Consider the following 27,401-nt stretch of genomic DNA (forward strand, 5'->3'; position numbering starts at 1 on the left):
TTGTTACTGTTTTGAAGTTTAATCTGCATTTTTTTAGAAACCTTTTTGACTGTTTTTGGTTTTTCAATTTTTTTTTAGTATTTTTAACAGATTATTTGTGACTTTAGTTGTAAATCTTAAATTTATGTGTTTCAACTGACAAATTTGTTTTCTTTATAAAATTGTGTTTACTCTACAGTGTGTCCATAAAATAGTAATGGGGGTTTTAAATGATTATAGCTTTGGAATAAAGCATGTAGAGAGATGAACTGTATGCTAAAGGAAAAAGAAACAGTCCCAAGTTTTTGCGTGCGAAAATTAGCACATGCGCATTGCGTTTTCCAGTACACACAAGCAGTACATTAGTTATCATATTTGTGGTGCAGAGGAAGATTCAATGTGTGTTGTGGCTTGCTTTGTTTGAGTCAGTTACACCTGTTGTGTAACCATGTATACCATGAAGATTCCCATGTGAAATAATGTTCGGCGATGGAACAAACAACTCAAAGAAAAAGGCAGCCTATTGAAGCAAACATGTCCAGGACAGCCATCAGTGTCTGATGAAATGATTTAAGCAGTCCAAACAAGTTTCTTGTGAAGCCTAAAGAATTCCATGCAGAAGTGTTCTGGATAGTTTGGCATTTCTGAAACAACTGTTCACAATGTGTTGAAAAGATGGTTATGTTTCACTGCCTACAAAATTCAGGTGTTACAACAACTTTATCCACAGGACAAAGTGAAACGATTTAATTTTGCTGTAGACATTCTGGATAGGTTAGAACAGGATGATGACTTTTTAAACAAGTTTCAATTTCAGATGAAGCAACGTTTCATGTTTCTGGATGAGTACATTGGGATAATGTTTGTAATGTTTGTATGTTTGGGGTACTGAACCTCCACGAGCCATTATTGAATATCAGCGTGACAGTGAAAAAGTGAATATGTGGTACGCTAATGGATAAAATAGAGTTATTGGCCCCTTCTTTTTTGCTGAAAAACCAATAATGGGAATATCTTCCTGGATATGTTAAAAGGGTATGCAGTGCCCTAAATACCGGAAAATTCCATTTTTTAGTTAAGATGGAGCTCCTCCACATTTTACCACAATTGTGTAGGATTTTCTTAATGAAACATTTCCTTAGTGATGCTTCAGACAAGAAGGGTGGATTGCCTGGCCCCTATGGTCTCCAGACCTTATCCCCATTTATTTTTGTAATTTTAAATACACAATTATATTCTGTTCAAGTACAAAATAAGGACCACTGAAAAGAAAGCATCACTGAAGCCTTTTTACATTATTCTTCACTCTTAAAATTCAAAATATGTCATTTCTTTTGTGATTTATACATGCTCTTGAATCTTTTTTGAAAAAAAAGCCAAATAAAAAACAAATTTATTTCTTTTGTAAGTCTGAATTAGTGAAAAAAATAAATAATAACCTCAATGTTTATAAAATTATTTTATGTATAGATTTTGAATTGACTAATATTTTTATTTTCAGTTTATAGAAGACAGAGTAGAATCTACTGAATTAAAACCAATGGAATTACTGCCGCTAAAAGGAAGAAAATGTAACTCTAAAAGAGGTGGTCAAAGTTATGGATTTATACTTTACCGTCAAATTTGTGTTACTAAAGAACATCCAGTTATACAAATAATGGGTAGAGTAAGAGATGTGGCTATGGTATTAATCGACAATGTTCGACAAACTGATATATTCCAGAGCATGAAACAAGTTAATCAGTTTGGATTTTGGGGTGCAGTGTAATATGTTTTCTTATGTACTTAGAGTAGTAGTTAAATAGTTTTATTAATATGATTTTAATATATATTTTATATTTTTAAAACATGTGAGGTATGATTGGAAAGTTTTAAGACTGGACTTGCAATTTCCAAATGGCAATACTTACAGGCTCTTTGTGATGGATCTCCTTCAAAGTAGTCCCCTTCTGACTGAAAACAGCAACTTCGTGTGTTCAGTCAATGGAAAGTGGAAACATTCCCAATGTTTCCACTTTTGGAAGCATTCCTGGAAATTTCCTTTCTTAAAGAACCCTCTCTGTATTTGTATGGTTCCCTTTAAGCAGACATTTTAATTTAGGAAACAGGTAGAAGTCGACAGGGGCTAAATCAGGAGAATATATTATGGAAGCACAGGTATTTGGAATTTTACCAAAAATTCTGTAATTGAGTACGTGCGATGAGTCGGTGCTCATTGCACTGGATGGTGGAGGACCCAATTCTTGTCTCATCAGAGTACAGGACTTTTCTTTTGCACATTTTTGTGCTAATGCTGAAGGACACTTTCATAGTACTCCTGGTTGAATAGTATTCCTGGTTGAATAGTATTCCTGGTTTCCCCCTAGAGGGCAAATTTGTGATGCACGATACCTGTTGATCAAACCACCAACATTATTTTCACATTCAGTCAACTTGGTTATGCTTTTTTCAATCGTGGTGAACTTTGACCGTTCCATTGCAGTGATTATGCCTTTGTTTTTTGTTTGTACCCATAAACCCATGATTTGTCATGTAATACTCTTTTTAACAAATCTGGGTCAGTTTCAATCCGATTAATCAGTTCTTGGGACACTTCAAATCCCATTTCTGTGGTCTGACAACAATTTCAGTGTGAATTTCATGGATACTCGATATGCATGTTCAGATCTTCAGTTGAAATTGACTGAACTACATAGGCACCTAAATTCAGTTCATTAGTCATCTCCTTAATTGTATGTTATGGTCAGAGCAGAGTTCACTAGATAGTGATCTTTTACAATGTTTTTATTGGTTTTTGAAGTGAAAGGCTGGCCAGACTGGATGTCATCACTTCATGTATTTCACTACGATCATTTGAATATGAGTTTTAAAATTAAAAGTTTTAAAATGAATAACACAATCAAATTTTCCAATTAATGTGAAATTGGGCAGTGATATATGTTCTGGACTTTTAAAATTGAGAAAAGCTATCATATAAAATGTTTTAGAACTGTATAACAAACAAATATGATGATGAACATTTTGGCTGATTGTACATTATCTCATATTTATTACTTGAATTAGTATGTTGATAAAATAAAAAAATTAATGAAATTGAGTTACCATTTCAGATTTGAAATCGATTTTTCCATTGTTCCTAGAGTAGTTCTTGGTAAAATCATTTACGGAGGTTTAGGCTACAACACAATTTGTGTGCAAATATAAAAATTAACTGATGGCTGTAAAAGTAAGATTTTAAGAGGAATATCTGGCAAACTAGAAGGGATAAAAATAGAAATGCAACTGCTGTACTAAAGGCCTGAACATTTCTTTTCTGAATAAATAGAAAAAGGTAACAAAGTTGATATGGTTGCCTAATAAACTGAACAGTGAACATAAGGTAAATACATGACATGAAATCAAGAATAAAAAGAAGAGAAAATGGTAAGAAGGAATGATATCAGCAAATTAGTATTTTGATAAGGAAAGGGAGAAAAAAATGAGCATCTGTTGAGAAAGTTACTACTAAGGATGAAGACAGGTATAGGAAATGGTTGATGCAACAAGAAACATAGAAGGGGCATAAAAAAGATAGTCAAAGCAAAATAAAGGAAAACCAAGTCTATTAATTTATTGTTGTATGGGAAGTACTGGGAATTTAATATATTTATGTGAATGCTTTTAAACTCAGTAGAAATTTCTATTATATTTAATGGAAAATTAGGAGAAAAATTTTAAATTTTTGGCTTGGTTCTTTTCATTTACTGTTTCCTAGTTATTTTCTCTTTTATGTTTTACTCTTCATGTGATTAATCAAAGAAAACAACGCTGGGGTATTGCTACTTGTACCTCGGATGCTTTAGTGGATCACAACCATAATTGCGATTGACAGTGTGAAGCAACAATTGGTATTATGAATATTAACTCTTTTATATAGAAACAATTTTGTATACTCGATTCAGTAGAAGGTACAATATTATATTAGAGATTTTAGTTGCTTATTATAAGTTGTTTTGATATCTGATTGAAGTATGGACTTTTTAATAGTGATTTTGGTAGTCAAGACTATCTATTTGATATAGATATGTTTTTGGCGAAACAGGCTATGTAATTTGGCTTTATCTGGAGAGATTAACTCAGCCGTACGAAATTTTCTAACTACTTACAAAAAAAAAAAAAACATAATAAATAGAAAAAACTCTTGTGAGTGCTGAATATCATCTGATTTTATTATTAGAAGCTGGAGTTTTAGCATTCCTTACTGCATTTTTGGTAAGTGGATTTTTTGAAAAATTTGTCATCTATTCATCCATAAAAGTTTTACTGTTTAACTTATGACAAGATTAAACTATAGTAAAAATAAAGAGTTTGTAAGTTTTAGTTTAAATTTAATTTAAATTGTTCAGTAGAGAAACCACTGAGGTCAAAAATTTGAATTCTTTTTACCATAAAAAAACGATTGTTAAATTTTTAACTTATTCAAATACATTAAAGAAGATTGATCCAGTATACGAGTAAATTATTTAATATATTAAAAATGATTCTGCCAGTATTTCAATACATTAAAGATGATTGCACAATACTCTTTAATTAGAACTCGTTAATCAGGTTTTCATTGATCTGGACAAATGTAGTTCCATGATCATAACAGGTTTGGATTATTGGGCTTCTACTGTGATTTGATTTAAAGTATTATTTTCTCTAGACCTAATTATCTTTAAATTCTAAAATTGTTTAAGTTTTTATTTTTTGGGGTTGACTGAGACCTCTTTTTATCCAATAGGCATTTCAAGAATTAGATCTGACATTACTAAAATGGAAAAACAGTTCATGACTTCGTCCAGCGTTAATCTACCATATACTAAGGATGAGCAAAACAGCATTCTGTAAAGAGCTAAACAGTTTCATTCTGAAATAATAACGTTGCACAGCTGAATGGTAATTCTCTTTAATTTACTGCAAAGTCCAGGACCTAATTTTGTTGTAATCATTTTTTTTTTGTCAAAAAAAAACTTCTTTTGTTTTTTGTTCTTCAGGACTGTTTTATGTTAAGTTTTATATTGTTGGGTACATAGATAAATAGATTTAATATTTTTAATAATGTTTATAAATTAGTTAATTGATTTGTTTTCAGAAATGCAAAAAAAAGGTTTAATATTGGAAATGGTACTCATGTACTTGATATTCTTGTTGAAAATCTTGGTCGTAATAATTTTGGATTTTCATTTGAAGATTTTGACCAAAGAAAAGGTCTTATAGATGGAATTGTTAAAATTGATGATATTCAATTAAGTGGTGTGTGGAGTATTATGGTTTTAGATTTCCAACCGAAATGGGTCACAAGGTATGTAATTATTTTCTATCTTATCAAGTTTTTAATTTTCTTGTATTGCATACTACTAAAAATATAGATGATATATAATAATATAGATGATAGTGTGTATGCAAAGCTGATAACTTATTAAAATAAAATCTTTTCCAATGAGAAAAACCTTGAAGTTCTCCGGGTACAACATAGGATGTAGCAACAAGACAACATCCAACCCCCTACGCATTGCGATCTCGCAAAGTTCAATCTGTGCAATGTAAGCCCTCTACGCAATTAATTGGCGAATTTTAAACATCTAACAATATTAAATTGTAATATATTATGAGAGCCCGCTTATAACGCGCACAATGCTATTTGCAGAATGCTGATGTTCCTTCTGAAGACGTATGCAATTAACACAAGTCGCGCCCACCGACTTTTTAGGATACTTCTCTCGTTTATGATTCTCTCTCTGATGAAATGAAAAGCCCTCATTTAATTCGCCGCCATCATCCGTGTAGCCGCAATGCCACAAAAGTGACTTAGCATTCACATCCGCACAAACAAAGAATTGACTGTCACCTGAGAATCGTAGGATTTTATACTAGATTTAAAGATGATGATCATCTGGATCTCTATATTGAAAATATGAACTTGTAACTTGCTTATAACGCGCGCAATACTTTTGCAGAGTGCTGAATTCCGTCTGAAGATGTATGCAGTTAACACAAGTTGCGCCCTCTGACTTCTTACGATACTTCTCTCGTTTTTGATTCTCATCCACAAAGTGGAAGCACACTAGCACCAGATGATTACACAGTTCAACTGTTTGTCCAAACTGGCGGCATTTGTAACAATGTTGAACATCAACAAATTCTTTGGGCTTACATGAAGAGAAGTCAGTAAACTACCTGCCCTCAGACTGGATGCATTAAAATACTTCTGAACTCACCTGGAAAAACCAACCTGGCTGATGGTGGTCTCCTGCTTGTTGAGGGAGGCTTGTGGGCATATTTTTTTTGTTGGATGAATGCTTGTTTTGTTCTTTCCTATTAATGCCTTTGTACCATCACTACAGAAATAAAGTTTTTTTCATAAAGTTATTTTTTCAAATTTTATTATCACCATTTAGGGATTTTTATCTTAAAAATTTATTTTACCTGTGTGCTGATGATAGAGTATCGGGGCACTTTAAAAAAAAAAAAAAAATACATTTTATTGCTCAAAATGTATTTTGTTAAAGAGAATAACAATTTCCTCCCCTGATGAAGGAGCTCCCAAATTAAAAAATCATAAAAAGTTTTTTCAAAAATTTATTACATAACTTGACTGGCATAGCAGGGAAAGTTATGCAATTCATTGCCGACTTTTTTTAAATTAAATACAGATTTGTAATATCAGTTATAGATATAGTAGTACTTCATAATTATTCCACCATCATTTGGGAGGTTAAATCTCATAATTATCATTTTTACTGAGTTTGATTCTCTCTTCTGTATAAAAAAAAATCCAAATTACATGTGAAACTTTTAGTTGTATTGCTGTCATAAAATTTGTACATCTTTTATTTATAGAAGTTTTCAGAAATGGGCTGGGTCCCTTGCACCTTTCAGTTGCCAGGACTAAGATTAAGAAACAAATGTAATTTTCTGACAATCTCTTAGTTGAATTCTGGCACTAAATTATAATTGTTTATTTTTTGTTGTTAGTGTGAAAGGTTGGAAGGATTATATATATAGAGAGAGGGAGTTAGAACATCCTACTATGTTTAAGGCAACTTTTGAGTTAGAAGAAGGAAAAATATTTGATACGTATATTAATATGGAGGACTGGGGTAAAGGTGTTGTATTTGTAAATGGATTTAATATTGGCCGATACTTTAGTATTGGTCCACAGTTGGCTCTCTATGTTCCAGCACCCCTTCTTAAAACAGGAGTGAATACGGTAATGTATAAATATAATTTATTTATTAAAATTAAAATATTTTACAAAAGTTTGAATAGAGTTTAGTATTGGAGTTTACTATTGGATCTTTATTATCTGGATCCCTGTCACTATCTATTTAAAAAGATAACTGGGCTCTCTTTGTGTCTCACAGAAAAGAAACGAATTTAAATTTCTTAATTATTCTGTTAAAATAATTATACATAAAATTTTTTTTGTGGAGGAAATGTTTTTTTTACTTGAAAACCTATTTTCCTACTTCATAGAGCCATTCAGTTTTCTAAAGATCTCCTGCTGCACTTCAAAAAAGTTATACTATCTTTTTAAATGTAAGTTGTAAGCGAAAGATTTGCTCTTTATTTTCTACCCACTTAAACACTTTTGTGCAAGGTATTACGATGTTGCAACTGAACACCTTGTTATCAGAATAAAAATGATTTCTTTACAGTTCTCTTCTTTCATTGGAACAAAGTGATAAATATCACTTAGAGCCAAGTCAGAATTATACGTGGTAATTCAACAGCTCAAAACTTGAAATCTTAAGGAAAAGGATTGTTTTTTGGCGGTGTGAGGTTGAACATTATCCTTAAATAAAGTCACTCTTTTTGAAAGTTTGCTATGCCTATTAGACAATGATTTTTGCCTTCACCAACTTACTTTTAAACTTTTCATTAATAATCATTTCACTCTTAAGTGTGAAATGAATATAAACTAGGCCTCCCATGCCCAGAATATTATCATCATATCATCAACTTTCCTGTAGATGAGTGAGTTTTGGATTTTTTTTCTGTAGGAGCTGAAAAATGCTTCCAGAGTAAACTTAGTTACTTAATCTTGGATTCAAATTGATGGACTTATGTTTCATTAACTGTTTTCCATTTCAGAAATGAGTCTTTCATTTTCATAATGTTCAAAAAGCTTCTGAGAAATTTTTAAGTAATTCATTTTGTGGATGTCTGAATCGTGTATGACTGTTAATGCTGAGCCCCATGGTTTATTTATTTAATTCACCAACAACTTTGACTTTAATTTGCAGATTATTATGAATAATTTGTTTAACTTAGATATTATTACTCTTCTTTGAATTGAAACGCCTATCCTCTACCTTTTTTACTTCCTTGTATAAAGTAAAGTAAGCATTGTGATTGCAAATAATTTAGATTTCAGATTTCATTTGGGAAATATCATTTTGACCATCCCTGAATCCATTTTGACTAGTTTCATTGTTACTGTACATCGAATGTATCTCGCTTGCATAACTCAAAAATGATTAGTCATAGAATGTTGAAATTTTAGGACTGTTGTAACATGTAGTTGTGCACCTCTCCTTTTGATTGTAATTGATTAGACCAAAAGGATCCAAAAAAGCCTAAAATCCAAAAAATTGGGATTTCTTAACTGCAGTAATAAGCCTCATTGAGAGCTTTTCAATGATACATCATAAGTGGTAGTTATATTCATTGGTTCTAGAGTTTTTAGCTAAAAGAAATTTAATTAATGAAATATTTGGATCATACAAGAGGAGGGCACATCGGTTTGAATTCGACTAAATATATAAATATTATTTTTAACTTAATTAATAATTATTAACCTCTGATTGTAAAAATATTTTACAGTAAATAATAATTCAATAATAACAATAAAAAGGTATGAAAAAAATCATAAGTTATTAGTGAAATAAAATTTTATTTACTTTTCATTCTAATTCAAACATTTTTAGAAAGGTTAATTGTTATTAATAAATCAATATGACTAAATTTAAAAAAAAAAGTTAAAAAGTATATATGTGTATGAATTCTGATTTGAACCAATGTGGGTGTGATTATGAAACTGACACATTCTCACTTACATCACATAACTACTTGAGTGGCATGAAAAAAAAATTAATATATAAACTAATAAAATGATGATACGAATACCTCTAAAAAAGTTATGCAATGTTGTGTCCACCACAATGCAGTTTATGTAACTGTCCACTTTATTAAAGAATTGGAGGATCGTATCACTTTCAAATGAAAATATTCTTCTGTAAAGTACATATTAAATCTTATTAATTCCTCGATAATGGAATGTCTCATATGTATGGCATTGCTGCGATTTTTAGTTTGTCAATCATGCATGGTCTGTTGTAATGCTTGTTTCACTGCTCCTCTTAGAAAGTAATCTGGAGAAATCAGATTGGACAATTGTGCAGGCCATAAACTCCTTTAAATCATTCATTCACTGAAGACATTTCGTAAAAAAGTCATTGACCTGTAAGCTGTGTACACTATGACTCTATCTTGTTGGAACCAGTCATTACTGATTTCCACTTCTGTTAACTGACTAATGAAGTTTGTTAATACTGCCCAATAACGATCACTATTAACTTTGTTTTAAAAAAAAGATTGGACCCACAATGCGCATCCTACTCACACACTTTTTTAATTTTTGCTTGACATAAATTTTGTATAATTCATTCATGGGGGTTAGTTGTCAACCATAGTCTAATTTTATGAATTAATATACCCTCATCCCAAATGAAATCGCACTTCATGTATAAAAAATGTAATGTCAAGGATACATATGGAATTTTGGTCAAGAAAACGTTTAAACTATGACAATAATTTAGTCTTTTGGCATGATCTATAGGTTTTAGTTCCTGAACACACATTACGGAATAGTTGCAGTTCTATTCTTATAGCTTTATGTGTGGTAGCAGGTTTGATATCTTGCTGTTGTGCAAACTTACATATAGTCTTTGATGGATTTTCATCCATAGCATCCAAAATATCAAGTTCATTTAATTTAGGTGGTATTCCACTCTGATCAGTATCTTCAACAGAACCTGTTACCTGAAATTTTTCGATAAGAGTTCATACTGCATTGCGGTGAGGCACATGAATATTTGGAAACGTTTCAGACAACTTGTGTTTCACTAAATCAATATTTCTGTCACCTTCACAAAAGATGTGTTCAACAAGATAAATGTGTTCCTCTACCAAAAAAACCCTTAACATTTCTTGTGACTATTAATTCTGATAAATGAAACAACATGAAACAAAGCATGTTCAATCTGATATCTTGTTCAGATAAGCATGTTCTAATATCTTAATCTGATAAGCATGTTCAAACTGATATCTTGGTTTATTACTGAGCAATGCCCAACAAACCCACAGGGGTACCAACCTAATGCCGAAAGAACAGAATTCTAAACACCACATGAAAGTGAAGTATACTGCACAGTGACTTTTCAAATGCGCTGTTGTTAGATATTAAGTTCCTAGCATAACCATTGTACTTTTCTTTGTTTCTCATTATTTATTATAATAGACTTACTTTGTCTCTTTGGGGAGAGAGGGCATGCAAAACTTTTCATTAGATTATGGAAAATATAAAATTATGGGTCATATAAAATTAGACTATGTTAAAAAAATATGATGTAAATTGTTATTATTTTCTTTTTTACAGATCATTATATTTGAGCAATTTTCATGTTCAGGTGAAGTTGATTTTTCATCCAAACCAATATTTGTGTAAAATAATTTGTTTTAATTTTTGTTGTATGTATGTTTTTTTAATAAAATGTTTTACAAAAATATTATTTGATTATTTATTAGACATAACCAAAACCATGATTGAAATTACGTTCTGTGACTAGCATGTTTATTCATTTCTTTTTAGTAAATGAACAAAAGGCTGATGGTGAATTTTTTATCATAGTGTAAATTTATCAGCCCCAGGACAAGGTCAGGTTAAATGTCAAAAAGTTAATGTTATCAAAAAAAATCGTGTGAACTACGTACATGTAGATCACATTATAAAAAAAATGAAAAAAATAAAAAATAGACGCATATTGGAAATATCCAAAATATTATACCGTGTGGTTGAAACGTTTTTTGGGCAATGTGCAAAATGTATGTTTGTACATGTGAGCGATTGATATTGCATTATACTATGACTAGTATAATGTATAATCACCTTATACTAATAAACTGTAATCAAATTATATTATTTACATTTGCATGTAAATAATAGAATTATTAAATGTTTAAAAATATGTGTTTAACAAATAAATTCACATAAAAGTTAATGAAATAAAAACATTCTTATATCTTCTCACTAATTTTTTTGCCATTTTGCTTGATGTCCTAAATATGGTTCATTTTTGGTATGCAGAAACATTTATGACAGTAATAATGAGAAAATTAATGCTTCATTTGGGTCTAAATAATAGAATATGGAAGTTTAAAACATGTATGTTCAAACACCATACAGTTTTTTTTTTATTTCATTAATAATGAAAAAGAGAATGGAATAAAATACCTTTTTTCTATTTGCTTATTCTGCTTATTGATAGTAATAAATAAAAAAATAGGGATCATTTGACATTTTTCAGAGAATATAAAACTAATATTCACTTTTTTTTGCTATTTTTTATGTGATGTCGTCATGGGTTGTGTCATTTATCTGTATGCAGGAATATTTATGAGAGGACTATCCAAAAATATATTTTAATATTTCATTTCTGTCTAAATAATTATAGAATTATGGAAGTTTCAAACCTTTGTGGTTAGACATTTAAATACTACATATATTTCATTAATAATAAATAAAGAAAATGGAATAAAATAATATTTTATATTTGCTTATTTTAATAAGTGGTTATAAAAATAATAAATAGAAGTTAGATTTTTGACATTGTTCAAAAAATAAATTATATTGGGTGCCTGAGAATTAGCTGACAATTTTGATAGTGAATAAATAATTTATTTATTAAGATACAAAAATGGGTTGTGTGAATTTAGAAACATTAAAAGCAAAAGTTTGTTTTTTACCTGTAATCAAAGACATTCAATATGTGTACTATTAGTAATTAACTAGTAATTAATTTCATGCCATGTTTGTTATAATATATTCTCATCTATGAGTTCGAATGCTTTAACAATCCTCTCTTCAAGGTCATTAATGTTCACTACAGTTTTGTTAATGAAACCCTGTAGGAAAAGATCACATGGAGTTATATCAAGTGATCAAGGTGACCAAGCAATCAGTCCATCAAGTCCAATCCGGTGATTTGGGAATGTTTTGTTGAGGGATTTGTGCACCAATAGACCTTAATGTGGGGCAGCGCTTCATCTTATTGGAATATGATTCTGGATTGTAACTCTTCAAGCTAAGGGCAAAGAAATACAGATAGATATTCACATTAACTGCAGTTTTCGTAAAGAAAAAAGGCCCAGTAACACAATCGTGAAGTAGTCTGCACCAAATATTAATTTTTGGGCCATCTCTAATACTGAAAGTGTATCATGTGGGTTCTCTAATCCCCATATTTGAATGATCTGAGTGTTCACTTTTCCTAACACATGAAATGTAGTCTTGTCTGAGAACATAACTTACTTAAGGTAGCAATCATCATTTTAAATTCTTTTAATCATTTCTACAGCAAACTCCTTTCTAGCATGATGATCTTGTGGTGTAATCTGCTGCAATATTTGTAATTTATGAGAATGCAAATTTAATAGTTTCTTCAAAACATTGTAAATTGTAGATCATGGAAGATTTAACTTGCATGCGTCACTCTGAGTCGACTTCCCAGGGTAATGAACAAAAAATTGACAAAATGATCTCCATTTTTTCATCTGATGTTCTAGGTCTTTCTGTATGCATCTTTCTTATGTTCAACACTACCAGTTTCTTTAAATTTATCATACCATCAACATCTATTTGTTCTAGAGGTGACTCAAGAAGTTTTAAAATTGCTTTGAATTTTTATGTCTGTTTTTGGTTCAATAAACCACTCTATGTATTGTGCTTTCATCTGTGGATTCATAGCGACTGACGTATGTGGTTATGTATACAATTACTGCACTAATATTTGCTGAGGCAGAGTGTATGAATTATCTATTAAAGAGAGCCCAACCATTCATTAATAGGCATATTACTACTTTTCTAATAAAACATCAAAGTTGTTCAGATAATTCTTGGACACCCAGTATTATTCACTGTCTCTTCACCCTACTTGCTTGATGCCATCAATTTGGTTCAATCTCGGTATGTTACATTTATAAGAGTACTTTCTAGAAACATATATATAATACAATAATGCTACATTAGCATTAGTATCTAAAATTTAAATAGAGATATTCCATAAATAACAATAAAGGAAGCATAATAGAATACATTTTTATATCTTCAAAGATGTAATATTATTTTTTTTTTGTCTTGAGTCATTTGACTGATTTGGTGCAGCTCTCCAAGATTCCTTATCTAGTGCTAGTCGTTTAATTTCGGTATACCCCCTACATCCTACATCCCTAATGATTTGTTTTACATATTCCAAACGTTGCCTGTCTACACAATTTTTTCCTTCTACCTGTCCCTCCAATATTAAAGCGACTATTCCAGGATGGTAAATCTAATTTACCAATGTTAATTTTTCTTTAAATCCACTCTTCTTTCGCTAGTTTTCACTTTCTGTTTGTAATATTTCTTAATTGTTGATAGTTCCTTTTACTTTCTTCATCACTAGCATTCCTATATTTTCTACGTTCATCCATTAGCTGCAATATATCATCTGCAACCCAAGGTTTTCTAAGTTCTCTTTGTTTCGCCTAAGTTGCTTCTGCTGATTTAAGAATTTCCTTTTTAACATTTTCCCATTCTTCTTCTACATTTTCTAACTTATCTTTTTTACTCAGACCTCTTGTGATGCCCTCCTCAAAAATCTTCTTTACCTCCTCTTCCTCAAGCTACTCTAAATTCCACCAATTCATCTGACACTTTTCTTCAGGTTTTTAAACCCCAATCTACATTTCATTATCATTAAATTATGGTCGCTATCAATGTTGCCCCAGGGTTTTGCAGTTAACGAGTTGATTTCTAAATCTTTGCTTAACCATGACACAATCTAACTGATACCTTGTAGTATCGCCTGGCTTTTTCCAAGTGTATATTCTTCTATTATGATTTTTAAACTGGGTGTTGGCAATTACTAAATTATACCCACTATATTTCCTTCCTTGCCTTTTCCAATGCTTGCATTCCAATCTCCAACTATTATTAAATTTTCTTCTCCTTTTATGTGTTTAATTACTTCATCAATTTCTTCGTATACACAATGTACCTCATCATCATCATGGACGCTTGTAGACATATAGACGTTAACAATTGTTGTCGGTTAAGGTTTTGATTTTATCATTATTACAATGTTCTATCGCTATATATAATATTAATATTCTTGTAATCAATCAGTACAATCTAATATATCAAAAAAGTGGGATTTCAATCCTGATTTTTTTCACAAAAAATGGATGATGTATTATTGCTCATATATTTTTTTCAGCAGAAATTTGGTTGTTAGATATATTGGTAATATATATATCTAATATTTGGTATATATATTGATATATATGAGTAGTACATAGATGTATAAGTTGCTATTTAACTCATTTTTTTAATACAATCATTTTATTTCACGTATATATATTACATATATTTTTTTCCAGGAAAAATGGTTGTCATAGGAATTTCTAATATTTTGTATACAGTGGACTCACATGAGTAGTACACTGAAATACAATATGTTTAATTCATTTTTCAATACAATTATGATTTTAAAATTTGAAATAAATTAAATTTTCTCCTTTAATTCAGGAAATAATAAAATATCTATTATATAGTATACTTGTAATCAGTACAGTGTAATACGTTAAAATAATAAATAAAAAGTGGAATAGAATAATAACTTTTTGCAAAAAATGGATAATGTATAGTAATTGTAAATTATACTGATAAACATAATTTTTGTTTCCTAACATGTGATACATGATTTTAATCTGTTTTTTGATGCTGAAAACTAATATGAACTCAGAATCATTCTATGACCAACCATTTTTGAAAAAAATTTAAATTTTAATGAAAAGATTTTTTTAAATTTTTCTACGTATAGTTAGAAATTTAAGCTCCTATACTGTATTTTGTTAGCTCATTTTTTATTGTTTAACATTGTTAACATAATTTGTAAGCTGTAAATAAAAAAATACTACACAAATAAATAAATCATACCATACTCAAGCAACAGGTAAACAGTCCTGTATTCGTGAATAAAAGTAAACCGAATGATAGTTTAAAATATTATACAATTCATGTGCAAAATAAACATTTGTCGGTGGCAAAAAATAAACTAACGAAAACATATCTAGATAGTGAAATTGTATACGAAAATTTAAAGTTCCGAACAGTGCAACATTTTTCAAACTCATCAAGAAACAGGGTCCACTTTCAAAAAAAGAAAATTTTATCATTTTCACACAAGAATGAAGGTTAACAGTTTAAGGTGTATAAGATAAATACGTTAACAATTTGTAATGTAAAAAAAGAAAAAACTGCATGTAAATAACATGCATACAGGATTTGTATGCATGTTTTTTATTTATGCATACAGTGAAAACGAAAAATGTCCCTTTTTAACATAATTTAATTTTTCCATCAAATTTTTACAATTAACAGCACTATTTAGCGACAATATTTTCAAGGTTCATGATTCTTTAATGTATCTAAATTTAGGGTGTGAGAAAAAAATATAATACATTATTGTAAAGAACAGATTATTTCGCAATAATTTACACTGTACCGGTTGAACTATAAAATACACAACATTTTAAAAAGTACTTTTAATTTTGTCAATACGATTTCACTAACAATTTCTGTAACCATACATTTAATCTCATTTTCTACATGTGTCGTGAAGGCAGCTTTAAGAAATCTTCTGTAACGCGATCTAATAAACAGCAATCATTCACGACAATATTTTCAAGGTTAAAGATTCATAATGTATATAAATTATGTATTGAAGATCTTCACATATGCAATTCCCACTCAATATAAATCTTTAAAACAAATGTCATATAAATTAAGAAAAAGATATCCCATTAATGAATTCATCTATAAAAAAATCCAAATAGATAAGGGATTTAGTGCTAAACGACGTCTTATGTTGATTACCCTTTAGCTCGTGTATCCTGCATGCTTGAGCGGCGTGGAATAAAACCTCCGTACATGAGCCTCCCTCGTCCAGCAGGAGACCATCATCAGCATAAGCCACGCTTCGACATTTGTTGAGCATTCTTCGCCTCTGAAGTGAATCAAACTCCACCATTCACAATAACTGTCCAACACACTGCCCTGCAAACAAACCTTTTATATTATCTTCCCTAAATTATGGCTGTCCATGAATTCGTTCAGCCAAACAAAAATCCGTCGCCCGAACCTGCTTAGATAGGCAACTCACCAGTACAGGTACATTATATACCTGCAAATTACATTGTGCGAAAAAGCCCTCAATAAATTCACTGACATCAAAGGTGAAACCACTATGGTACAAAAGTGACTTAGCATTCACATACGAACTAACAAAGAATTGACTGGCACCTTAGAATCGTAGGGTTTTATACCAGACCACAAGATGATGATCAGCAGGATCTCTACATTGAAAATATGAACTTGCAACATGCAGATGCAAGCCCTAATCATCCGCAAGGTCAACAATGTGATGATCGTTTTCGAACTGTCGGAAGAATTTTTTTTCTGCACAGTGTTGCAGACATTCTAACAGAACCAAAATAAAATATTTTCCAACGAGAAAAACCTTGAAGTTCACCGGATATATCATAGGATGCTGCAACATGACAACATTCAACCCCGAATGCTTGGCGATCTCTCCAAGTTACATGTGTGCAATGTAAGCCTTCTACGCAATTAATTGCCGAAATTTAAACATCTAACGTTATTAAATTGTAATACATTATGACAGCCTGCTTATAACGCGCACAATACTTACTATTTATTTACAGACTGTTTTTTACAGAAGTGGAAGCACACTACCACCAGATGATTACACAGTTCAGCTGTGTGACTAAACTGGCGGCATTTGTAACAACGTTGAACATCAACAAGTTCAAAGAGAAGTCAGTGAACTACTTGCCCTCAGATTGGACCCATTAAAATTGTTCAGAACTCACCTGGAAGACAACCTGGCTGACAGAGGTTTTCAGCTGGTCGAGGGAGGCTCGTGGGCGGAGATTGAATTACAAGCCACTGAAGCATGAAGGATACTCGAGCTAAAGTGTCATGCGGCGAGTCGGCGTATCGATGTCTCCAACATGAACTGTATTCCAAGTCCTGACACAGACAATTATAAGGAGGATCACACATTTTTTGGGTTTTTTGGATTTGAGGTCAGGAGATAGCAGAGGCCCGGATCGGGATGTTTTGTTCTGGGACGAACAGAAGGTAAGAAAAATTAGAAAAAGTGATTCCCTTATAATTGTCTCTGTGAGGACTTAGTATATATTTCGTGGTCGAAACATCTATACGTCGACTGGCCCCTCATAACCAAACGGTCCTTGAGAAGCATCATCGTGGTCTTCTACGAGCTAAACGACGTCTTATGTTGATGACACTTTAGCTCGTGTATCCTGTATGCTTGAGCGGCTTGGAATACAGCCGTAAATACAGTGTATTTTGGTTTTAAGCCTCAAAAAGCCTTTTTATTACCAGTGCCTTTCACCAGAAGTTGTTTCTTCTTATGCCAGACTCGAATGCAGCTTTTATCTACGTCAAATTTTCTTCCTGCCGATCGATTTCCAATTTTTTCAGCCTCTTCTATAACGCGCAGGTTTTCATTTACTGTAAAAGATTATAGACGCTGTCTTTTTGTACTCATTTTAATGCTATAATTAAAATAAATCACCATATTAAACTTTACAAAATAAAGTAAACAGGTAAAATGCATATAACTATCCACATATACAAACAGTACAATGACTTTGGCAAATAGATAAGACGACAATAGGTAACTGTAACTGAAACTGTAACTGTAGTGTCATTAGAACCGGATGCAGGCTATACAGAATGGATCAGTTTAATAAAAACTGATATTGGAAAATAATAAAATTTTGCTATTAATAATTAGTAAATAATAATTAAAATAGCCCATTCAGATAATAGAGAAGTATCAACTAAAATTCAAAACTCATAGAAAAAAAGTTGCAAAAAAATTGAAATCAAAAATATGCTACATCACAGCAGAAATGGTACCATGTGAGATATTAATAAGCCTATCAAAAGTTACTGGTACCTACCAGAGCCAGTGGGAACTGATATACATAAAACTGCAAAAACTGTAGGATATCCCTAGATCTTTGGATGCAGCAGAAATGGATTAATATTATCAATAAGTTAATAATTGTTTTTTCAAAATAATTTTACAAATGCTGCTAATAGATTTACAACAAATACTGAAAATGTATCTTAATACAGGCCTTTCATGCTAGTTGCAAGTCTTCTTTAGTGTTGCTTCTAAAAATGATAAGAATATAATTTTAAATCTTTATTTATAGCTCATCACTAAGTGCATGGAAATTTATTGTAACTAACATTTTCGCTAAAAACCTCTTACAAATAAATGTCAGTAGGTGAAAGATCTGGCAATCACGAAGGTCACGAACCCCCAAGAAACTTAGTGTGTCCCCAAATAAATTATGTTACTTCTGTATCATTGAATTTACAATATGAATTGTTAAACAGACTGTTGAAATTAATAGAACCAATCATCAAATTTATTATAAATTATTTTATAGCATTACAAATAAGAAGTTATGATAAAGCTAAGAAGTTCATGATAATTGTTTAGTAATGCTATGAATAGCTATGAATAGACTAACCCAAGTTTCTGCGGTCGATTCAGGAGAGGATAGCTGCCACTTCATTGATATCAGTAAACAGAGACCGGGTAGTCAATACCATGGCACTCAGCCGGGTGCCATGATCATTCAAGATTCCACGGTCTTAGAGGATAACAGAGTTTCCACCAAAGGCACCAGATACACAGTTGTATACAGCTCGGAAGATGGAGATAGGACTGCTGCGACACAAATCATCAGGGCTATGAGACGTGTGGTTGGTAGGTCTGAGTTGGCCGTGTATGTCATCCCCACTGGACAAATTGGCTGCAAAATCATTATATATCTGCTGCGTGATGGTAAATCACCTCCGAGGATGATACTCCCTAATCTGGGCGAACAAGCCCGTGGCAGGTCCAGGTCCGCCTCGGTACGAAGAGGCAGCCCACCCGTGGCAGACAGTAAGACAGTCGTCGTTAAAGCGCCCGGTAAGTCCTACGCAGACCTCCTTCGTACTTTTAAGGATAGAGTGTCTAAGGAGGAAGTCGGCGATGTCCTCTCCATCAGGAAGGGGAGGAATCAAGAGATGGAGGTCCGAATCCTGGGGTCAGAGAAGGCAGGACAATTTACTAATTTGCTGCGTGATCGAGCGGCTGACTTGCAGGTGGATCTGAGGACCAGAGGTGACCGGAGGACAGTGGTGCACATCAAAGATCTTGATTGTGACACCACTGAAAAAGATATCAGCGAGGCACTTAATCAAGTTCTCGGGACATCGGAAGGCTACTGCATTTCTTCGCTAAGGGGTGCTTACGGCGATACCAAGAATGCAACAGTTATCACAACATACAGAGGTGCGAATAGACTTGTTGCAACGAGACTCAGGGTTGGGTGGGTAAATTGCCGCACCTATATAAGGACCAAAAACGAGCGCTGACACCGTTGCTGGGGGTCTGGGCACGGTAGTAGAGACTGCAAGGGTCCCGACAGACGAAACCTGTGTTATAACTGTGGTAGTGCGGGTCATCAAATCCGGGAATGTCGGGAGGCGACCAAGTGTTTGAACTGTAGTAGTTTAGAACACAGAACCGGGAGCCCTGATTGCAAGAAATGATCAGGTTCTTACTGGTAAATAATAACAGGAGCCTCCTTTCTAGCGACCTGGTTGAGTCTCCTACTATTAACGATGGATTTGGATGTATTTAGATGTATTTATTATTTATTTAGATCTATTTAGATGTATTTGCGTGAGGAGATTTGAGACATCTAAAGCACTGAACTAAGTGTTCGGTGAGGGATACAGATTGCAGATATGCAATTTAATTTGAAGGGAATAGAAACCTTTACTGCAATAGCAGGAATGACAGTGGTTAGTTGAATTCTTGTAGCTGACACCCCATTCTTCATGAAAATCACTACTCCACCACTCTCCCTACTGTCTACTAGGCAGTCGTATCTCTCACAGAAGTATCCTCTGAGTGTAATTCGGTCATGTTGTAGAAGGTGAGTTTCTTGGAAACACATGATTAGTGGATCATGTGTGTGGGCTAGTACTCTAATATCTTCAATGCGGGACCGAATACCTCTAACATTCCACTGAATAATGTTCATAAGTGTAAAAAAATAAATAAAAAAATTAAATTTCGGAAATTATATAAAAATTAGTTGTACGTAATTCAGTTTTTATTTTTTTTATTTTTTATTTTAAAGAACTCCGATGCCCTAGGGTCGGGTAGTTCTTCAACCATATCCTCCAGTATATGAGGTGATGGTGGAGGAGATTTATTTGAATGGGATGCTGTAGTTGACATCCCAGAGGAGATAGTTATGTGGGTTCCCTTTATGAGGAGCTTATTAGGTGGCTTACTGCCAGCTGTGATAGTCGCTATTCGTGCCGGTACGACTTTGGGAAAAGGAACTTTCGTATGTATCATACTGTTTGATTCACTAACTGCAACGGAGGACTTTTTATTCATTTTTGTCAGCTCTGAGATAGTGGCTGTAAGTGAAGCTACTTGATCAGATAGGATCTGAACAAGTTTTTTAAGCTCATTGCAGGATCCGCACTGTTCCTAGCTAAGAGTAACTTAATTGGAGGAATTTGCTTTCAACAGGAAATATTTCCATTGCAATGGAAAAGATAGAACAGCAGCAAATCACATTTAACAGTCTAAAGGAAGCCATCAATTTAAAAGAGAGCCTTCTGAAAAACCAGCATAGTTGCAGGAGAGGACAAGAATTTAATACATGGTCTGTCATTGGCATCACTAGGGAAATAAAAGCCAAAAGGTGGTGGAAAAGAGACTAAAAAGTACCATGCTCTTGTTGCATACACACTCAACTCAGCCAGGTGGAATAACATATTAAGTGCCCTGGATAGTTCATCATACTGCAATCTGAGAAGACCTTTAGCCGATTCCTTCAGTAAGAGTATTCTAATAGTGGTGTTTATAACTAACACAAAAATTCGGGAGTACATCATATTAACAGGCAGTGGTCTGAAGTGCAACTAGCTGAAAACACAGAAAATTTTATTTTAGTGCAGTTGTTTTGAGGAGTCATGTGGTCGAATATAGCTATTAAGAATATATTGAAAGAGATATTAGCAGTAGCATACTGAGATCTGCAGGCCATTAACACATGAGGTTTTAAAATAATGAGGAAACTCTTACCTTTTTAAGGAAAAGAAAGAAGCATGCTCTGATGTAATACAGACGAGCTTCAGCTGTGCTTTCCTTAGTAAAATAATATTTAACAATAGTTTGTTGAGGTCAAGTGACTGTACTGAGATAGGGTAGGCTGAATCTGAAGTGTATGGTGATTGCTGAACTAGTTATATCCTGGACAGATATTAGTGACATGTGGCTAACATAAAGATGAGGCTAGGCTGTGACCTACCTAGGTTTCAGCTGATGCTTCATATATAATATTAGGTTTGGCCATAGCTGTGGGTAATTAAACATAACAATAGGCAGGTAACTCTGGTGACCTAAGTAGGGGTGGTGTGAAATTGATAAGAGTAAAGCAGACTCACTTGTTGACTGTCTGCCATTCTGTCATTAGCAGAGGAACCCTGCAACAGTGTTAACTCCAAGTATGATTTAGATAAAAAAAAACTGTGAATGTGAGTAAAATTGAAAAATATGTTGAAGGATATAAAAAAAAAAAAAAATAATCAACAAGTTTGTGTGAACAGTAGTTAGGCATTTCTAGATTATAACACAGCACAAGTACTATTTACAGCTATTTAAAATAAATACAAACAAACTTTGTCAGCTGAGTTTAACAATAATGAAAGGGATCTTTTTGTTAGTATTATACATCTATACAGAAAAAATATTTATATATTATAGTTTGTTTTTGATAATTTAATTGGATTTTAAGAATATGGCCTTACATGTGTGAAGTAGTATGCAAATTTGTTAAAAAACACATATAGACTTATTTTACTGATCGCATAGAGGTCTTCTTCTGTAACAAGTCCAAACATACGGTACAAAGTATTCAAGAAACATTGGACAATCAGCTGTGGAGTAACACCAATCATGCATCTAACAACAACTGCAACAAAAAATTGAGAATTCCTTAAAATATTATCATTTTATAAAGTTAATACGCTAAATTAAGCAACCAAAAAATATTAAACAAACAGTATCATAAAAAGTAACATGAAAAATAGACCCTCTTCCATACCCAGAAAATACCATTTACTAAACTACATCAATGTATTTATTATCAACGAATAAATAAATCACACTTATGAAAAAAAGCATACAGTCTCTGATGACCTAAAGCATCAGAAATCTACAAAAAGGGAAGTGGCTACAAGACCTTCCAAAATACAAAATTATAGTTCTAAAGTTATAAGAAACGCATAGTTTTTTAATTATCATATTCCCAGATTTATAGATGCACATCAATGAAATATTTTAATGACATTAAATCACAAACAGACTAATTTAATTCATAACATGTGATCTTTTCTCTTACCTTTTTCCAGTAATGATTAAAAACTATTTCTTTAAAGAGTATCCAGTGATTTAATACAACTTGATTTTAAATTACCAATTTGTATTTACTTTCTTATAACTGATTTAAAAGTTCAACGTTGAAATTATATTTTACTACATTTGTTAACATTTTCATGATTATTTTAAATAAAAGCTATATAATTTTAACTTTTACAATAGTATTTTTTATACATAACATTGTTAATGAAACCTAAAATGTAAAATGACACAAGGAACCATTCAGTGTGTAAAATTTTATATTTTATCCACAGCATAAAATGAGCACCTTGGTAAGATAATGTCTTGTAAATTTTCATGGATGACCGAATTGATTTTGTCTGCAACAAGATAAAACTTTCACTATTTCACTTTGAGATATCTCAATCAATCGATAAGTTTGGTATTGTTGTTAACTATTTATTATGTCTACATATATTGCAGTCTAAAGTATACATCTTGGGGTTGTTTGAAAAAGTCAAAATGAACTGATCATTAGATGTCTATCTGGTTATTTTTACTGGCAAATTTTTAGTAAATATAAAAATAAAATAAATGAATAAATAAACAAAAAGCACAATATTAACATAACAAGGATGTGTTCCTTGTATCAAACCAGGCAACACAATTATTTTCATGTTACATTACAAAATAATTTGACTTTCAAGAATGGTCTAATGTTTCCGTTTATTTCTTTTTTAATAAACTACCTCAAGATCTAAAAGAAGGTTTAATTTATTTAAATGAAATTGAAATAATTTATTTTACATAAACATTATTACTCTCTCGATGAATTTTAAAGTAACATCAACTGATTATTAGATAAACCTAAATTTTTATTAATATCACTGATAAACAAAAAAACATTTTTTTAATGTTTTTCTAAGTGTGATACCATTTCTTGTATTGCTTTTTTGCATACATTACAGATCTGTAAATACAATTTTTCTATCACCTTTAGTTTTATAAAAAAAAAATTAAGAAAAATATAGTTAAAATCTGTAAAATTTATAATTTTGTATGGCCATACCTGTATTAGAATGATTTAGTTGATGGTTTTCTTTTATAAATAACCTCAGGCACATCCTGAATTAATGTCCAACAGTAATCAGCTAACAAGTTAATATTCAATTTTTCTTTATAGCAGCTTTCCATCACCGAAATGTGATGGATGATTATTACTATTAGATGATAAGCAGCTGTAACAACAGACTCTGGTGTACTCGGAATCCTTATGCCTATACCTTTTTGGATTTGAATATGGATTTCAGTTTCAATACAGATTTTAATATGGATTTGGATTTGAATATAAATTTGAATATGGAGTTGGAATTGAAACTGGTTTGAATATGGGATTAGATTTGGATATGGTTTGAATATGGATTTGGATTTAATATCGATTTGAATATGGTTTAATATGGATATGGATTTGAAGGCGGTTTGTATATGGATTTGTATTTCAATATGGATTTGGATTTCAATATGGATTTACATTTGAATATGGATTAGGATTTGAATATCTTTGAATATGGAGTTGGATTTGAATTTGGTGGTGAATATGGGAGGAGATTTGAATATGGATTTGGATTTGAATTTTTTTTTTTTTGTTTTCAGTCATTTGACTGGTTTGATGCAGCTCTCCAAGATTCCCTATCTAGTGCTAGTCGTTTCATTTCAGTATACCCTCTACATCCTACATCCCTAACAATTTGTTTTACATATTCCAAACGTGGCCTGCCTACACAATTTTTCCCTTCTACCTGTCCTTCCAGTATTAAAGCGAGTATTCCAGGATGCCTTAGTATGTGGCCTATAAGTCTGTCTCTTCTTTTAACTATATTTTTTCCAAATGCTTCTTTCTTCATCTATTTGTCGCAATACCTCTTCATTTGTCACTTTATCCACCCATCTGATTTTTAACATTCTTCTATAGCACCACATTTCAAAAGCTTCTAATCTTTTCTTCTCAGATACTCCGATTGTCCAAGTTTCACTTCCATATAAAGCGACACTCCAAACATATACTTTCAAAAATCTTTTCCTGACATTTAAATTAATTTTTGATGTAAACAAATTATATTTCTTACTGAAGGCTCATTTCGCTTGTGCTATTCGGCATTTTATATCGCTCTTGCTTCGTCCATCTTTAGTAATTCTACTTCCCAAATAACAAAATTCTTCTACCTCCATAATCTTTTCTCCTCCTATTTTCACATTCAGTGGTCCATCTTTGTTATTTAAGAAGAAAACAAAAGTAATGAAATGTAGTACATTTCATTACTTTTGTTTTCTTCTTGTTTATTTTCATGCGATAGTTCTTGCGTAGGACTTCATCTATGCCGTTCATTGTTTCTGCTAAATCTTTTTTATTCTCGGCTAGAATTACTATATCATCAGCAAATCGTAGCATCTTTATCTTTTCACCTTGTACTGTTACTCCGAATCTAAATTGTTCTTTAACATCATTAACTGCTAGATCCATGTAAAGATTAAAAAGTAACGGAGATAGAGAACATCCTTGTCGGACTCCCTTTCTTATTACGGCTTCTTTCTTATGTTCTTCAATTATTACTGTTGCTGTTGTTTGGTTCCTGTACATGTTAGCAATTGTTCTTCTATTTCTGTATTTGAACCCTAACTTTTTTAAAATGCTGAACATTTTATTCCAGTCTACTTTATCTAATGCCTTTTCCAGGTCTATAAACGCCAAGTATGTTGGTTTGTTTTTCTTTAATCTTCCTTCTACTATTAATCTGAGGCCTAAAATTGCTTCCCTTGTCCCTATACTTTTCCTGAAACCAAATTGGTCTTCTCCTAACACTTCCTCCACTCTCCTCTCAATTCTTCTGTATAGAATTCTAGTTAAGATTTTTGATGCATGACTAGTTAAACTAATTGTTCTGTATTCACATTAATCTGCCCCTGCTTTCTTTGGTATCATTACTATAACACTTTTTTTTAAGTCTGACGGAAATTCCCCTTTTTCATAAATATTACACACCAGTTTGTGTAATCTATCAATCGCTTCCTTACCTGCACTGCGCAGTAAATCTACAGGTATTCCGTCTATTCCAGGAGCCTTTCTGCCATTTAAATCTTTTAATGCTCTCTTAAATTCAGATCTCAGTATTGTTTCTCCCGTTTCATCCTCCTCAACTTCCTCTTCTTCCTCTATAACACCATTTTCCAATTCATTTCCTCCGTATAACTCTTCAATATATTCCACCCATCTATCGACTTTACCTTTCGTATTATATATAGGTGTACCATCTTTGTTTAACACATTATTAGATTTCAATTTATGTACCCCAAAATTTTCCTTAACTTTCCTGTTTGCTCCGTCTATTTTACCAATGTTCATTTCTCTTTCCACTTCTAAACACTTTTCTTTAATCCACTCTTCTTTCGCCAGTTTGTACTTCCTGTTTATAGCATTTCTTAATTGCCGATAGTTCCTTTTACTTTCTTCATCACTAGCATTCTTATATTTTCTACGTTCATCCATCAGCTGCAATATATAGTCTGAAACCCAAGGTTTTCTACCAGTTCTCTTTATTCCGCCTACGTTTGCTGCTGCTGGTTTAAGAATTTCCTTTTTAACATTCTCCCATTCTTCTTCTACATTTTCTACCTTATCTTTTTTACTCAGACCTCTTGCGATGTCCTCCTCAAAAATCTTCTTTACCTCCTCTTCCTCAAGCTTCTCTAAATTCCACCAATTCATCTGACACCTTTTCTTTAGGTTTTTAAACCCCAATCTACATTTCATTATCACCAAATTATGGTCGCTATCAATGTCTGCTCCAGCGTAAGTTTTGCAGTCAACGAGTTGATTTTTAAATCTTTGCTTAACCATGATATAATCTACCTGATACTTTGCAGTATCGCCTGGCTTTTTCCAAGTGTATATTCTTCTATTATGATTTTTAAATTGGGTGTTGGCAATTACTAAATTATACTTCGTGCAAAACTCTATAAGTCGGTGCCCTCTTTCATTCCTTTTGCCCAGCCCATATTCCTCCACTATATTTCCTTCCTTGCCTTTTCCAATGCTTGCATTCCAATCTCCAACTATTATTAAATTTTCATCTCCTTTTACGTGTTTAATCGCTTCATCAATCTCTTCGTATACACACTCTACCTCATCATCATCATGGGCGCTTGTAGGCATATAGACGTTAACAATCGTTGTCGGTTTAGGTTTTGATTTTATCCTTATTACAATGATTCTATCGCTATGCGTCTTGAAATACTTCACTCTCCTCCATATCTTCTTGTTCATCACAAAACCTACTCCTGCCTGCCCATTGTTTGACGCTGAGTTAATTACTCTAAAGTCACCTGACCAAAACTCGCCTTCCTCTTCCCACCGAACCTCACTAATTCCTACTATATCCACCTTCATCCTACCCATTTCCCTTTTTAAATTTTCTAGCCTACCAACCTTTTTCAAGCTTCTAACATTCCACGCTCCGACTCGTAGAATGTTATTTTTTAGTTTTCTGGTGGCCCCTTCAT

The 27,401-nt window shown here is 32.3% G+C and overlaps 1 protein-coding gene across 1 annotated transcript in view; it reads left to right on the forward strand.

Moving 5' to 3' along the window:
* The window catches only part of LOC142331068 (beta-galactosidase-1-like protein 2), a 46,689-nt gene extending 35,899 nt beyond the window's left edge, over positions 1–10,790 (forward strand). Inside the window, exons 10-13 of the mRNA XM_075376721.1 lie at positions 1,481–1,743; positions 5,093–5,302; positions 6,976–7,210; positions 10,661–10,790. Coding sequence (XP_075232836.1) covers positions 1,481–1,743; positions 5,093–5,302; positions 6,976–7,210; positions 10,661–10,729 — 777 coding nt within the window. The 3' untranslated portion in view covers positions 10,730–10,790. The remainder of the gene's footprint in view (positions 1–1,480; positions 1,744–5,092; positions 5,303–6,975; positions 7,211–10,660) is intronic.
* Positions 10,791–27,401: the final 16,611 nt, after the last annotated feature.

This window comes from Lycorma delicatula, chromosome 10, assembly GCF_047948215.1.
Source record: "Lycorma delicatula isolate Av1 chromosome 10, ASM4794821v1, whole genome shotgun sequence".
Taxonomy (NCBI): Eukaryota; Metazoa; Arthropoda; class Insecta; order Hemiptera; family Fulgoridae; genus Lycorma; species Lycorma delicatula.